We start from the raw sequence: 15379 nt of genomic DNA on the forward strand, positions 1-15379 counted from the left end.
TAATTTTGTGCTATTGAGGGAGACACAGTTATTATTTATTTCATATTTTTATGACAACACTATTGATCATATTTATTTATGGTATAAACATAACAAGTAAGCAGAAACATACTTCTCTGCTGAGGTCCAGGTCAAAGTCAACAGGCTCCAGGTCATCTATTCTCATAGGTCTGGCTAGAACTGTGAGCCATTCATCTGTTTTCTGGGCTCTGGTTAGTGGGCTGTGATCCTCCTGGCCTTGCCTCTCTGCTGTTTGCACTGTCCTCTCCGAAAGCTGCAAATCAAAGCCCTGCTCCCGCCTCAACTATGGGCGTGGACAAACAACATACAGCAGAGAGCAGTCAGTCTATATGTTAGATGTGTACATTGTACAGGGAAGACTTTTTAAAACAAATTTCAGTTATCTATAGCACACCAGGGACCAAAGGACCAAAAGGTGAACAACCGAAACCAGAAATGACTGCCCAGTAAACTGACCCCTAAAAAAAAGTTAGGGTGCTCCTGGTCAAATTACGTTTTGTTGATGTTCTAATAGAAAAATGGTACACATCATCTACAGAAAACACTCTTCTGCACATTTTAATGCAAAATTAATTCGCTAAACTTAACATACATTAAAAAAATCATAATAAAATCTGGCCTGTGCAAAAGTTAGGGCACAGTTTATAATTTATGTGTCAACACATCGTTTACAGGGAAAAAACTTCAATACTTGTATGCAAATTTTAGTGCACACATTCTATTTATTTGAGTTTAACATACTGGGAACAAAATTAAATATCAAGTGTGACGTGTTTGCATGGTGTGTTTACACAGGCATTTTATTATATATTTTTTCCAATATGTTAAATTCAGCAAATAAATTTAGCATTAAAATGTGCAGAAGTGTGTTCTCTGTAGAGGATGTGTACTTTGTACTTACCTTCACTTAGAAAATCAACAAAACATGTCATTGGACCAGTGATGTTTAAACCTTTGCAAACGACGGTACAAAAATTATGTCGCATTTAAAGCTAAAAGTGACAAGGACATGTTGCAGTATGATGACAGCTGGCCTTCAGACATCAGTGGTCAGGAATGGGACAAGTCAATATACTGAATTTTCTTAGACTAACAACCAATATGTAACAATTGCCTCAATCAGTATTTCTTTACGGAACTGCTAAAAGACCGTCAGAACAGCCAAATGAATTACAGAGTGAGTTCCAGTCATTACCACACATCACCGAGAGTATGGGTTACAAACAATATAGATTACAGAATTTAAACGGTAGAAAACCCATCACCATTTCATATCATGCTTGATTAAGAGGCGCAAGGATGTGTTTGGAATGATGTGTTTCCAGTCAGTGATTCCCAATACATTCAGTAATTGCACACTTCAAACATGCATAAAACCCTCAACAGTTTGGGCAAGGCTTGTAGTATATGATATAGCAAACAAGTTAGTTTCATGTCTTCATGGCAAACATCATGCAAAAAAATTTCTGAAATCTGTGACCATATTAGCTTATTCATAAACCCAACTTTCTTCAAACAAAAAAACAGGAATCACACCATTATTTTGTGTAGTTCATGTAGACACTTCCTACTTCTGCAGCAATAACAAACAAATTCCAATGTTAGTTTAAAATCCACAATTTTATTCATTATTAGTGCAAAGTTCTACATTAGAAAATAAAGTGCCTACGCAGTGTATGATTTGAGGTGTTATTCTAATTGCTGTAGTGATAAGCCTTGTGCTAACTGACTGCAATAATGTTAAATCTTAGTCCTTTTGACGTGGTTTTGCAGATGAAGCCTGATCTAAACTGCAGTCAGTGGAGATTCTGGTTTTACTCCAAAACTAGGCTGTAAAACTCCCTTTGTGAAGGACCATTTTTCATAAGATCATATCCAATCAGAGCAGTCGTAGTAAATACGCTGCCTAATGATTTGTCACTTTTCAGCAGTAAAGACAGTTGGAGTGAGGGTGGAGTAGGATAACATGTTCAGGTTCTTCTGTCACATCAGAGCTGAACATTTCCTTGGGTAATGCACTTTGGTAGGTAATGCAAAATTGCTGTTCTTACTATTAGATGTTAGGTGTCGATTGGAATATGTGTTCTATGATTCTAGATGATATTCAGCACTGAAGATGGTGGTCAACATAGTACCCGTTAGAGAGAAGAGCAAATCACAAGCACAATCATTATCTATCTAATCATCAATAACAACAGACACCAGTTTCATCCATTAAGGGCTATACTGAGTCCAAATTTAGAGAAGGAACTGCTAAAGTTATTGTTGCTTGACTCAGCTCATCAAGCAGCACCTGACATCAACCAAGACTTTTGTGTGACTAACCCATGGATGAAGGGTTTTAGAGGTGTTTATGTGCCAGGTCTTCACCATCTACGTACTAGCACAAGCACTGGCTATATTCTAACACAAAAACAATCTGTCAACAAGGTGAGTTGTATTACTTAGTACTCAGGATGTCTGTAGTCCTCTCAAAGACAGAATCGAAGCTTGAATCAAAGATTCACGCAATGGTGTAAACAGGAACCTGATGGGGTGGCAATTAAGAAATTCAGGCTATAGCAGCAAGAGGGTAAGCTGTGATCTAGTGAGAAACAGATTGCAGCCATGATTCATAATAGCCATTTAGCTCAGCCAAAAGACATCTTTGCAAGGTATATGCAAGAGCTTGTGACTGGTAGAAATGATAACAGTTACAGAAACTGTGCAAAAAGACAATTATAGCATGTACTTAATGCTTTGGAACATATGGCCCCTGATTTCAAATGCAGCATGATTACAGGACAGAGGGATGATGAGGCATATCAGGGTATGAAGAGGCACTTCACCGATTTTGGTCAGCTATGAGGGAATATGTATGAGAATGTTTTACACACAAAATATGTACATCCTTTTCCCAGTCGATCACCAAAAATTACTGAATAACAAGATTTACTCTAATTTATGAGGCAGCAAGACAGAATTTCTCCCACCATATTAAATTCATACAAAATATAGGTTTACAAATGTTCTCTGAAAATATATTAATAATGATTGTATAAATAATTGTGTGAATTAACATGAGAGAAAATGTACAATTAAAAAAAAAACATAAAATCTATTGTGGGAAAGAGAATAAGCAGAGCAGATTATGTCTTATTCACGAATGTGTACATTCACAAGTCAGAGGTCCAGAGGTTACATACAGGACTGTCACCTTATTGCTTATCTCTGTGTCCCTGCCCACAGCCGCACAGCAGACAAGCACACCTTCCAGCCAATTCTTGCACCCGCAGCATGGCCCAGTTCTGCCCATAACATAACATGTAGCAGTATCACCAGCATAGGTTAAGCTTGGGAGGAGGCGTTTTGTTAGCATGTTAGCTGTCTGAATCTCAGGCCCTATGTGGGAGGGGCATAGCGAGCGTCCCTGTATCTGTGGGGGAGGGGATAACGTACTGGTCCCAGGTCGGAGCAGACGGTCCGAGAGGAGGCCCGCGAGCTGGATGACTGCCGCTCAGCCTGATTCAGGTTGCGCTTGCGCTCACGCACCAGTGCCCTCTGGTGTCTTTTCATCCTCTCCAGCTGTTCCTCCACACTCATCCTCCCTCGCTGGGGTAGCTGACGGGGCTCCTCGGAGTACAGCTGCTCCAAGGCACTCTTTGGTCTTTCCTGTGGGCCAAAGGAAACAGAGCTTGTGCAGAACCTTGGATGTACATAAGACAAATATCTGTGAAACTGGAAAACTGTTTCACCTGTGTATCAAGTCATTTAAAAAGTTTAGACTATAAGACAGGTCAAATTACATGTTTTTTCTGATTTTCTAAATGAAAATAATTGAACATTTAAATGTGGCACTTTCTGCAAATTTCAGTGCACAACTTCCATTTACTTTCTGAGTTTAACATATTGGGAAAAAAATAAATATAAATGCGCACATTTTTTTGTGCAGAAGTGTGTTCTCTGTAGAGGATGTTATTTTCACTTAGAAAATCAACAAAACATGCAATTTGACCAGGGGTGCCCAAACTTTTGCATATGACTATCTGTATGAAAGCTTGTGCTTACCATCATCGGTAGGTCTCTTTTCAAAGCGTTGTAGGAGGAAACAGTGGACTGGTTGAGTCGGAATAAGGAGCCTGACAGACCTGCAGGGCAGAGAGGAAAACTTCATAGTCTGCATTAACAAGACATAAAAGTTTCTACCAAAGGGTTTTAAAGAAACGCAAGCAAGCACTCGTAGCTGAGAATCAGAGCTACAACAGATGTCCAGATGGTCCATATAGTAGTTTCCACATATGGAAACTAGGCTGCAAAAACAGCCCACTTTGAGTTTGTAGTATTAGTGCTGTGACAAAAGCGCATTCACATTCATCTGCATATTCAGCCTACAACAGTGTAGCATTGCCCATTCATGCTGTAGTTATAAAGAGTGTTTAAGCCCAGTGTTCTTTAAATGAGGCACAATATAAGACAGCCAATCAGAGTGGAGGTCATTTACATATATCAGTACAGCAAACCATGCAAAAAAAGTGGATATCAGGGAGAACGGAATGCAAGAAAAATGTAGGATATTGGCTGATAGCAGAAATCCAAATATGGCCTCATTCATGCCTAAATATCTATTAATTAGTGCATATGAAAGTTATGAACTAGAAGTGCACCTCTGTTTGGGAGTGTCCGGTAGCTTCCTTCTGTCTGGTCTGACGTGTCTTTACTTCCAGGTAGCTCTGGTTCACTTAAGTAAGAACGTAACTCTACCTGCACACACACACACAAACAAACACACACACACACACGAACGCATGCACGCACAAACACAAACACACAAATACAAATCCACTGCTGTACAAATGCTGTTGCAGGTCTTTTTCTGCTCAAACAACTGAATCATATCATTAGCTAATTACAAAACATGCCGAGAGATGAATCAGGTGTCAGACCAGGGAAAACATGTAACATGATGCCAGCAGAGAAGCAAGATTAAGCCTAATCCATGCTCATTTTAAGACTAAGGCCAGCATATTTTCCTTTCTCAATACTCATTATCTTGTTTTGTGAGACGTTAACTAAGAAAAATGTTTGCAATAAGAGAAGCGCGTTTTCATACTCTGCAACAATCTAATATCCACAGACAAACTGCACTTTTTTTGCATCTGTGATGTAAAGTCAACTAACCCTGCAGTCTCCGTTAACATAGCTACTCTCTCTGTCGCGTTTCCTCTCATCTGACTGCCTCTTGAGACCACGCACTGACGTGTGCCTGATGATAGAAGTCTCTTTCGGGAGGGGAGGAACTGCAGGAGGTATGTCCTCACTGTAGTGGAGGGGCAGAGGTGGTCTTGGTGGGGCAGCGTCTTCCACCTGTTAACAGATAACATATGACCAGATTCAACAGTTTAAAACAAATATCTTGACTGACAGATGTAAATAAATGGTACAATTTCTTAAACGAGCTTTCAGGAGAATGCATACTTATAAGCTCTCCTCCACTAGATGACCTAAAGAAATGACTGTGTAGGTGCAACTCTAATTTTTTTATAGCCAAAGTGGCTGATGACCAATTTTATTGGTTATTTTTATAACCATCTGTTTTTTAAGCCTTAAGCCCACACTGTGTGGTCTAGATCAACACATGAAACACGCACTATTTTCAGTGCTATTTTATTATTTTGGTAGAGGTGGCACAGTGGATAGTGTGGTCCCCTCACAGCAAGAAAGGCCTGGGTTCGATTCTCTGGCTGGGCAACCAGGGTCCTTTCTGTGGGGTAAGAGTGTGTGTGAATTTCTATGTATGTGTCTGCCCTGTGATGGACTGGTGGCCTGTCCAGGGTGTTTCCTGCCTTCTGCCCAATGACCGCTGGTATAGCTTTCAGCAGCCCCCGCAATACAAGAGGATAAGGGGCTAAGATTGTGTGTGTGTGGCTATTTAGTCTAATGACTAAGTGCACTTACCTGACTCATCAAATTTAACACAGATCTGCCAGGATAAAAACAATAAACTGGACCATTGCTGACTGTGTGTCTGATTCCGATCATACAACCCTAGTATTAACTGAACATCTCTGTTTGGTGGCACCAAGCACATACCCACTTTGGCACAGACTGTGACAGCTGGGTACATGAGTTCTCAGCGGACAGTGGCACAGGACTGGAAGTGAGACTATGCTGGGGGGTGCGTATCTCTGCTGGGGTCACAGACCTTGAAGGCAACTCTGTCACTGAAGGCACAAGTTTCCTCTCTGCAAACATACAAATATTGGGACGTCATATTTAGAGGTTGACTAGTTCCACTGAATCAATACATTAACAAAACTGGAATAAAATAGCCTCCACCTGGATTCTGCATCGAGTCAATGGTGATTTTAAAGGTGTCTTTGGTGGAACTGAGGCCGGCCATTACATCCTCAATCCTCCAAAGTTCTCTTTTCAACTGGGTTTTCTCCTGAACACATACATTGCATCACACACACTATCCAGTATTACTTATCCAGTAATTGATTCGGTCAGTTAGAATAAGTGGTCCAAGTTGAAATCCCTGTTCACATTCCCTCATATAAGTGAAAGACAGAGAGAGAAAGACAGACAATGAGTCACCTGAGGTACTGTGCAGAGGTTCATCTGGGCTTGCAGTGCCTCTCTCAGCAGCTGCACTGACTGTTCTAGCCGACCATATTCCTCCCATGCTCTCTCCATCTCCTGCATAACACACCAACAAACAGGTAAATCCTCTGCAGGACATACACAGTACTGGCACATAAGAAAACATTACATAATCAAACAGCAGTGCACAGGTCCTAGGTCTCCTGTTTACAGTATTACTGTAACCTGTACACCCAATATAACTGGACATTAACAGACATGAGTCTCAAGGCTGTGCTAGTGTTATTTGTGTTCAAACTCACCGTGGCCACTCTGGAGATGTCAGCGCGGATGTGGACCAGGTCCTCCTGAAGCAGCCGCTGCTGGTAGGCGATTTTCTCTGCGTGTGCTGGCTGGTCTTGGTACTGCTCCATCTGCTGGTGTGACACATCCAGAACTGACTCTAGCTTGTCCTGGGGAAGGAAGCAAGAAAGAAAGAAAAACTGAGACAAATTTAAGTATACTGTATGGGCCCATCTAGATTTAACTATGATGAAAGGTATCGATCTAAGTTATTTATTATATTGTTTTAAAGTGTCAGCAACATTTACAGTCATATGCAAAAGTTTGAGTATGCTGATCAAATGAAATGTTTTGTTAATTTTCTAAGTGAAAGTAAGTTAACACTCTCAAGTCAGGGAACAACATAAATATGGAATTTTTCTTAGTACATAATTTAGTACAAATCTTAGCACATAATGTGTTTTTACTTGGTGAGTTTAACGTATTCTAGGGAAAAAGCATGAAATATAAAATGTGCCATAGCTTTTGCATTTTTTTTTGGTCCAACATGTTACATTCAGCAAATAAAAAAGCAATTATGCATTAAGTGTGTTCTCTGAAGAGGATGAGTACTTATTTCCACTAAGAAAATCAACAAAACATTTTATTTGACCAAGGGTGCCCATTTGGCATTTTTTAATTAAGGGCTTGAAATGAATAGGACAACTTCACATCAAGAACATCACATTAACTGTGGAAGCCTGTGGTACAATTACGGGATGCGGTAGGACTTTTAACCAGTGATATAGTACCTTATCCTCCTTTAGCGTGCTCAGTTTGATCTCAAGCTCCTGCAGGATTTTGTCCTGTTCACATAGACGACTCAGTTTCACCTGCAGATGGCGACAGATAACCTTAGAGACTAACATTTGAAAAGAACTTATTTCCCCAGGCAGGACAGGACTGGGTAAATAACAGCTTCAAAGAATGAATGAATGAATGAATGAATGAATAAAATGCTCCCTTATGCTATATATATATATATATATATATATATATATATTCTCCACTATTTAATAATTTCCCTGGTTTGAATGCTGTGGGAGGTAACGGATTTCTACACACACTGCTTTTCACTTTCCTTCTGCTCATAACTGAAGCTACTGAAACCAGAAGTCTAGCTATCTAGACTTATAATACCTATGTGTTTTATGTTAGCTAGACAGCTAGACTTCTGGTTTCAGTAGCTTCAGTTATGAGCAGAAGGAAAGCAGAACATTCAGGAGCTTGGTGGGATTCTGTAGCACTTTTAATCATAGCTTGTTCATAACTAATTTATATTCTTTCATAAAATAGGATATAATGTTTAAAGTATAGTGAGGTGAATAAACACAACAATCTAATTTCATCACTGTAGTTCAGATACTGTTAGTTTACAACAGAATGTGGTACATGCTGCAGTAATTCTCATCAAAAGGCTAATAAAGTAGCAAACTGAAATGTTGACATAAAAGTGGAAAACAAATCTACTGCAGAATACACTTCTTATAACCATTTCCACTGAAAGCAACATCTTTTCCTTGAATGAATTATTCATGCCCTTAATCTCTTTGTGTTATTGTTGTTTAATTCCATAAAATATTCATAGCTGACAGAAATATGCTGGCTTTATAAATAGTTAAATATTGTAAATAAAATATTCTTTGTGGCACACAAAATGAAAAATAAGGGCCCAAGGCTCTACCATTAAAAATCTCTTTTTTCTACACATTCAAACAGCATATACAGAAGAAATCTCAAGAGCCCCAAACATCTACAATTACCAAAAAGTTTAATTGCATTTTATTTGGTAAGTTTTTTCAAAAAGACTTTATCCACCAAAAAATTCTGGAGAAGTATATGAAATGTAGTATATAAAGGAGCAATGATTGAAAGTTGTATGGGGTTTGATCATTTCATACTCACATCAACATCACTCTCTGCCACTTTGACTGGTTTGGGCGGCCGTCCTTTCAGTGTTTCATTCCCAGCCATCTACAGAACAGTTCAAGGAAAACTCATTTTCTTTTGGGTCTCCAAAATAGAATTACAGAGAACAGAATACAGAAAAAAGCTCATAAATGAACTCTTTATAAATGAACATGAGTATGAGCTGCACTTGCCCTTGGACCCTAGATGAAGATCATGCTAACAAAATAACGTGACAAAAAAAGCACTGTATAAAGTAAACTCTGCATAGACAAATACTGCATCCTTGGGTTTACTTTTTCAAATGAGAGAGCCAGAGAGAGGGAGAGAGAGGGGAGAGAGAGAGAGAGAGAGAGAGAGAGTGAGAGAGAGAGAGGTAAAGTAGGGAGAGCTAGAAAGAAAAAGCAGAGACTGGCTAACTATACATTACGCTTTGAACATGCACTTGGCCACCTTTCCCCCCCATCAAACCGCCAATCATCCAACCAGTCGCCACATGATAGCAATTGCACAACACATTGGGGGGAAAGGCATGTGGGGGTGTATGGCTTGAGCTAACATAAAGCTGTAGGCACACCTCACATTGTTAAGCAATGAGGGGATGGTGACACTCTGGAGGCAGTCAGTGCTTACGTTCCAGAGAGGTGCCAAACCCCCCGCAGTGCAGGTTTGTAACATACTGTGCACCATGAGGATCAACGGCTCTATGCTTTTCATCTGCATTAAACGAAGAAAAACATCTGGTCAAATGCAGTTCTGTTTTGACTGCTGCAAGCACTGCTCTAGTGTTAGCAAGTTGACCACTACTCTTTAAATTGGATTGAAGCGAATTAATACCAAAGAATAAGATTTTAATTAATCAGTTTTGTGACTTGGCCCTATAGACGTTTCAGTGTTATTGTGTTGAGAACAGGAGAGGATAGTCAAGGACAAGACCCAATAATGGAGAGAAGTCTGACTTCGCCAAGCCCCACCTTCAGATCCAGGTACTCCAAGTCCTTCTTCAGCTGCACATAAGTATCATCAGCCTTCAGAAGGAAAAACAAGACACAATATGTAACTTTTCATGCCTGAAAACTCTAAAAACTATTGATCGCTCCATACATTCAGTCTGAAACTGCTCTCACTGAAGCACTGAAACATGTCAATAATGAGGGGTGTTGTATGAAATACATGATCAGCTGTTACATGTCTCCACCCCAGAGGTGTCAAACACTGCACTGCAGAGTTCACATATATCATAATGTTATTATTTTTATTATTATTTTTTAAAGCCAGTTTGACATTTCAAACCATCTGTACCAGTGTAGGCTAATGTCTATTGTAGCCCTCTTGTTCAAACATAGCTTTTAAATAGTCTGCAAAGCAATACTTTAAAAGCTTAAGAATGATTATTAAATATATATATTTTTAAATATACAGTTATAATGGTTGGAACATCCAGCTTCTGTTGCTCTCACTGGATGTCATATGAAAGCTGGAAACTGTGTTCACCCTATTTTCATGTTCAGGTTCATGTGAGCCCTGAGTTCACACCATGACAACAATGTTACTCAATAAAAGTAATAAATACAGTTTGATTAATCTTTTTTGTCAGCTCATACAGCTGTAACAAAATGCACTAAAAACAATATTAATAAAAATCTAATTATGATTAACCACAAAAAATGGGATTAATTATTGTAACCAATCGACAGCCCTACCTACAACATTCAATTCAAATCCTGAACAGTTTGGTCATTAGTTGATGAATTCAATAATAAATACACTAAACTCTGCAGTACTGTGATCTATACGACTATATAATAGACACTGTAATGATACACATATTGTGTGCAGAATATTCTGGATGTGTTAAGACAACTGTATGAGGATGAAGATGCAAAGTACTTTATTAGAGCTGTGAACAGTAAATTTATCAATGATTATCGGCAACAGCTATAAAATTGATAAGTGGAATTTACTGTTATCCTTTCTTGCATAAGTGTTCTGCACTCTGGTTCATGGTCTGAAATTACAGTTACAATTTTACCTTTATTTTACCTTATTTTCACACACTGCTGTGAGCTGTGGTGTGACTGACTGTCACACTGGCCTGCCATGAGAACAGTATTTTTATTCTTCATTTTTGTTTCATATTTAGTAATTGGGACATCTTTTCATATGAAGTTTTTACGCATGGAAAAAAGAGAGCATCTCACTTCAAAACTTCAATGCCGATGCACTTTAATCCTAAACACTTAGGATGAAGACAAAGGGGAAGAAAGAATGCATCCACCGAGTAGTAATGCTGGCTACTATTTTTTCTTTCTTTTCAAACAGTTTGGTGAGTTCCAAAGGAGCTGAAGCTCTACAGCAGGCAATGAGGGGTGGTGTTCAAGGCTCTGCTTTAGCTTGGAGTGCCAACCATGAAAAGGACTGTCCTAGACATACTGAATATTCAATGGTAAAATAGTTGTGGTTTTACGGTTCTAAATAATTTAATAAATAATTTGTTAATTATAATCTATTTATTGATCATTTTTATCAAAACTGCTTTTCATCCAAGCCCTAGGTTTACGAGTCATCCTGTAAGGCAATTAGTGAACCATAGCTGTTCCCATAGTCTAAAAAAGAAGTGATTAGTTTAACATTTAAGCGATTTGCTCATTCCACAACTGTATCAGTCATTTTACATTTCAGATGGTTGGTTTGAACATACACATTTTTCAAGCAGACACAAACAAACAAAAAAACTGACAGCTTTTACTATGAAGCTCTGGAATGAAAACAGGCCTTCAGCAAATGCACTAAGCCAAAATCCATGCTGACATGGTTGCGGAACTAGAGGTGGCTAGTTGCATAACATGCCATGCCAACATAACACTACAGAACACAGCTATAACAGCCAAATGGACAGCTAGGCACTCTGGGGGCAAAGGAGGTTGGTGTATTGGTGTTGCCTGCAGTACAGACGGGCTGGAGGCTGCTAGAGGAGTGAGATTAGCTGGACCAAGGCCTGACCTTCGGTCGGGAGAGCTGCCGCAGATGGGCCAGAGTTTGGCTGCGCACCCCTGCCATCATAGCCTGGTGTCTCCGGAGCTGGATAAGCAGGAGGGTAAGTTCCTCCGGCTAACCAGAGATTGGAGGCACCACAGTGGGCAGAGAAACAGGTGTGATGATTACTGTATGCCAGCCCATGGCTCTGACAGACAGGGTCAATCAAAGACTTTCCAGTAAGAGACTCACTCAGTGTCTTAACTGATGGGTTAACCAACTATTCTATCTGTCCTGTCATCCATTTCATTACATAAAAACAAGACAGTGCACTTCCTAGGAAATATAGCAGTGGGACAAGGGCCTTACTGTTTTTCCATGAAGACTAGGAGCACTGACAGTGTGAGTGATGTAGCCTGATGGAGGCATGGAGCGTCTTTCGATTGTGGCAGACTGGAAAAACAAACAGAAACAGGTAATAAATGCAGTTGTACAAAACACAGTGGAGGTAGCTATACAATCAAATATCTTTAGCTCAGCTATTCACAGAAAACAGAAACGAGCTTTAAATCATTATGTTACCTTTGTTTTGAACGTAACACCTTACAGAATCAAGTAAGAGAATGCCAACTTTTTGAGGGCACAAAACAAAACAAACCAAGTTAGCTGCCCAATTATTATGCCACAGTAATTCTCTCTGTTTGGTTAAAAGGGCTCAGAAAATAAAGAGAGCTCCATGTGGTTGCCCTTGAAATGAATAAAAACTCATCTCAATCTGGCATGTTAGCATCTGATCTAGGCTGACAGCATAAACACAGTTTTAGAGTGATGACTCCTGGTTTAGAATGGAAACTAAATATTTACACAGTAAAGATATCACATTATCTTTACTGTGTAATTCAAATTAGTCAGTTACATACCTTTTGAGAGTATATTCGGCGGGGAGAACTGGACGGTGGCACCTCCACCATGGGCCTGTCCTCCAGGGGCTTGACCGTCACCCGCTCGGCAGGGGTGTGGGGTCTCCGAGGGGACAGCACTCTGGGCCCCGGGGGGCCTGGAGGAGGGATGTCGGCAGGAGTAGGGGGCACAGAGACAGAGCGTGCAACGTCCGGGTTCACTCTGGTGGAAGAGACAGCGGTGGAGTAGTCTGGAGCTGGAACATAAATGGGGGCAGTGGGGCTGGCGTGGCGATACTGCTGCCTCTGCTGCCACTCATACAGCTGCCAAACGGTGCCATCCCGCGTGGTAGGCTGAAAAGGCTGGCCTTGGGCTGCCCGGAAGTGACTAATGCGGTCCTGGGCATATTTGTAGTCGCTGGTAAGCTGCCGGTGTGAGTTTGGTGGGCTGTGATATGGAGTCTTGGACATGGACTGCTGGGCTTCGGCTGCTCCAAAACTGGACTGCACTGGAGGGTTTTGGCGTGAGAGCGTACCTTCACTGGAGATGGCTCTGGGTTTTGGAGCATGCCTTAATTATTTCCACATCAATAACTAGACTTTTACAGAGAAAAAACATGGATGCTGATCTCTGAGGTGTTAGTATTCGACCACCAGAGGGAGATGTAAGAAATATTTTCATGTAAGCCTCTTTTCACTGCATATTTTGTATTAATTGTGTCTAAAGGAAAAGGTGCAAGCATGCATGATAAAGAAGGCTACAATGATTAACTGGCAAAGCTGATTAGTCATTGATGACACTGATTACGGAAAGTGTCAATTCTGTCACAGTAACACTAATATGATTGTTCACTTAAAAAAGAAAGTGCTCTATAATCAATAATGGTTATTTGTTATGCATAATTTTTCCAAATAATTTGAATAGACTACAAAGAATTGTTAGCGTTAATATTTCTTCTGTTATTTTACTGAACCACAAAAGAACTCTGTAGCTAAGAATGTAAATAATTAACCTAACTAAACTAAAATGAAGCTTGCGGCTAAAAAATAGACAACCGTGTGCAAAATAGACATGGTTGTGCAAAATTCTAGAGAAAGGCATGGTAGACGCCGATGGCATTAGAGAGCTACTGAGGTACAATGAGTCAAAACTAGTCCAGTCATGGCATTATTCATGCCGCAATAATACGGTATTCAGTTGAACTGTGCGTATATCAAGTCTTTTATTAAAGTTTCCAAGGTGGCTCACCCGATCGCACTTCAAGGACAGCACCCATCAAAATATCAATAATAAAACAGGTAGTTTAGGTTCTAAAATCTGATTGGCTAAGCTTGCCAGTTAGTGATTAATTATTGAATAATGACAGTTAGTTACTGGTCAAAAACATTTGTCAACATACTTGTAGCGCAGACAGAACTTTGAATAATGGCAAAATGTTCAAAATCTTTCAGTACCTACAGATACCTTAATTTTAATACAGATTCCTGAATGGTACTTTTTTCTTTTTTCAATACCTTCTTAAAATATAGAGTTAAATTTACTGCTTTAAATAAAATATTATATTTAAAAATAAACTTTTTTAAAATTAAGAATTGCTAACATTAATAAACATGCTTAAGGAATGTCATTTAGACAGCCAATCAGCAGTCTAGATTTTGGAATAGGCATGCTCACTGGCTTACTGATGCTAATAAGGCTACCTAGCTACTTTATCCAGTACTCAGTTGGTATCATAAAAGTACTGAATTTGATATCCACCCCTAGTTATGACAATGGTTATCACATGATCAGCCCTAACCACTGATCTGATAACCTGATGTTTTTGTAAGAAAATAGGATTTGGTATCAGAGTTTAGACTCACCCTCTGTGCTCTCCTTTTTGCACTTTGACCCAATTCTCCACCTGCTCCAGAGTGCTCTTCCTCCCCTGAGTGTGTGTGGGTGTGTTGGAGTGCGGCGTGGTGCCCCTCTGATATTCCACCACTCCGTTTTGCTCCAGGGTCACCCCGCTCCGAAAAGAAGCTGGCAGGGTTGATGCAGCACGGGAAGGGGCGCAGGAGGGGGCCTGAGAAGTCACCACTACTTCTGGAGCTGACAGTTCGACCTCCAGCGTCCTAATGCCTGGTGACTTCCCCCTCACCTGCTCCATTTCGGGCAGGACAGCCCGGCTCTCCTCCTCCCCCACTAACACCTCCTGCTTCTGCAGCTCTGTCCTGTCACTTTGAGAAGCTTCTGCTTGGAGAAACACGTAGCTTTGGATGTGGTTGATCTGAGGTACTGCCTGCTTCTCGAGCTTCTCACTTGTGTCCAGGTTGTCTAGGTGATCTGACTCTTCAGAGACTCTGTGTGGGAAAAATGAGAGGGTGTTATTTTCTCATTCTGCTGATTAATTTGTCTGGAAAGTGCCATGAGAATTCTACAATTAACCGTGACCTAAGATCTGGTGCCCCTAATAACCATGGCGTCATTTGAATGACATCATGTGGGTACCAAAACACACAGTTCTGCCAGCTTGAAATTGGAAGTGAAATTGGATGAGTTTAGATTAGAGTAATGCAAGCTTTGGGGGTCTTCGAACTATAGAAAGCTTAATTAACCCCTCAACCTTCCAAAGGTGACTGTTCTCTTGCTCATTCTCTCTTATAAAAGTTACGTCCTTGGTCAGTTACAG

At 40.2% G+C, this 15379-nt stretch overlaps 1 protein-coding gene across 16 annotated transcripts in view; it reads right to left on the reverse strand.

Moving 5' to 3' along the window:
• The window catches only part of plekha7a (pleckstrin homology domain containing, family A member 7a), a 98824-nt gene that overhangs the window by 4014 nt on the left and 79431 nt on the right, over window positions 1–15379 (reverse strand). For 14 of the 16 annotated variants that reach the window (XM_036561684.1, XM_036561683.1, XM_036561695.1 and 11 more), the window contains 16 exons: window positions 14571–15050; window positions 12729–13260; window positions 12178–12261; window positions 11836–11943; window positions 9807–9860; window positions 8830–8898; window positions 7677–7757; window positions 6906–7055; window positions 6598–6699; window positions 6337–6445; window positions 6091–6242; window positions 5179–5364; window positions 4665–4761; window positions 4069–4148; window positions 3460–3672; window positions 113–304 (listed from right to left, as the gene is read on the reverse strand). In XM_036561684.1, coding sequence (XP_036417577.1) covers window positions 113–304; window positions 3460–3672; window positions 4069–4148; window positions 4665–4761; window positions 5179–5364; window positions 6091–6242; window positions 6337–6445; window positions 6598–6699; window positions 6906–7055; window positions 7677–7757; window positions 8830–8898; window positions 9807–9860; window positions 11836–11943; window positions 12178–12261; window positions 12729–13260; window positions 14571–15050 — 2689 coding nt within the window. Of the gene's footprint in view, window positions 1–112; window positions 305–2819; window positions 3673–4068; window positions 4149–4664; window positions 4762–5178; window positions 5365–6090; window positions 6243–6336; window positions 6446–6597; window positions 6700–6905; window positions 7056–7676; window positions 7758–8829; window positions 8899–9806; window positions 9861–11835; window positions 11944–12177; window positions 12262–12728; window positions 13261–14570; window positions 15051–15379 lie in introns of those variants that run through there. The other 2 variants (XM_036561685.1, XM_036561698.1) reach the window with 2 other exon arrangements.

This window comes from Colossoma macropomum, unplaced genomic scaffold, assembly GCF_904425465.1.
Source record: "Colossoma macropomum unplaced genomic scaffold, Colossoma_macropomum, whole genome shotgun sequence".
NCBI classification, from domain to species: Eukaryota; Metazoa; Chordata; class Actinopteri; order Characiformes; family Serrasalmidae; genus Colossoma; species Colossoma macropomum.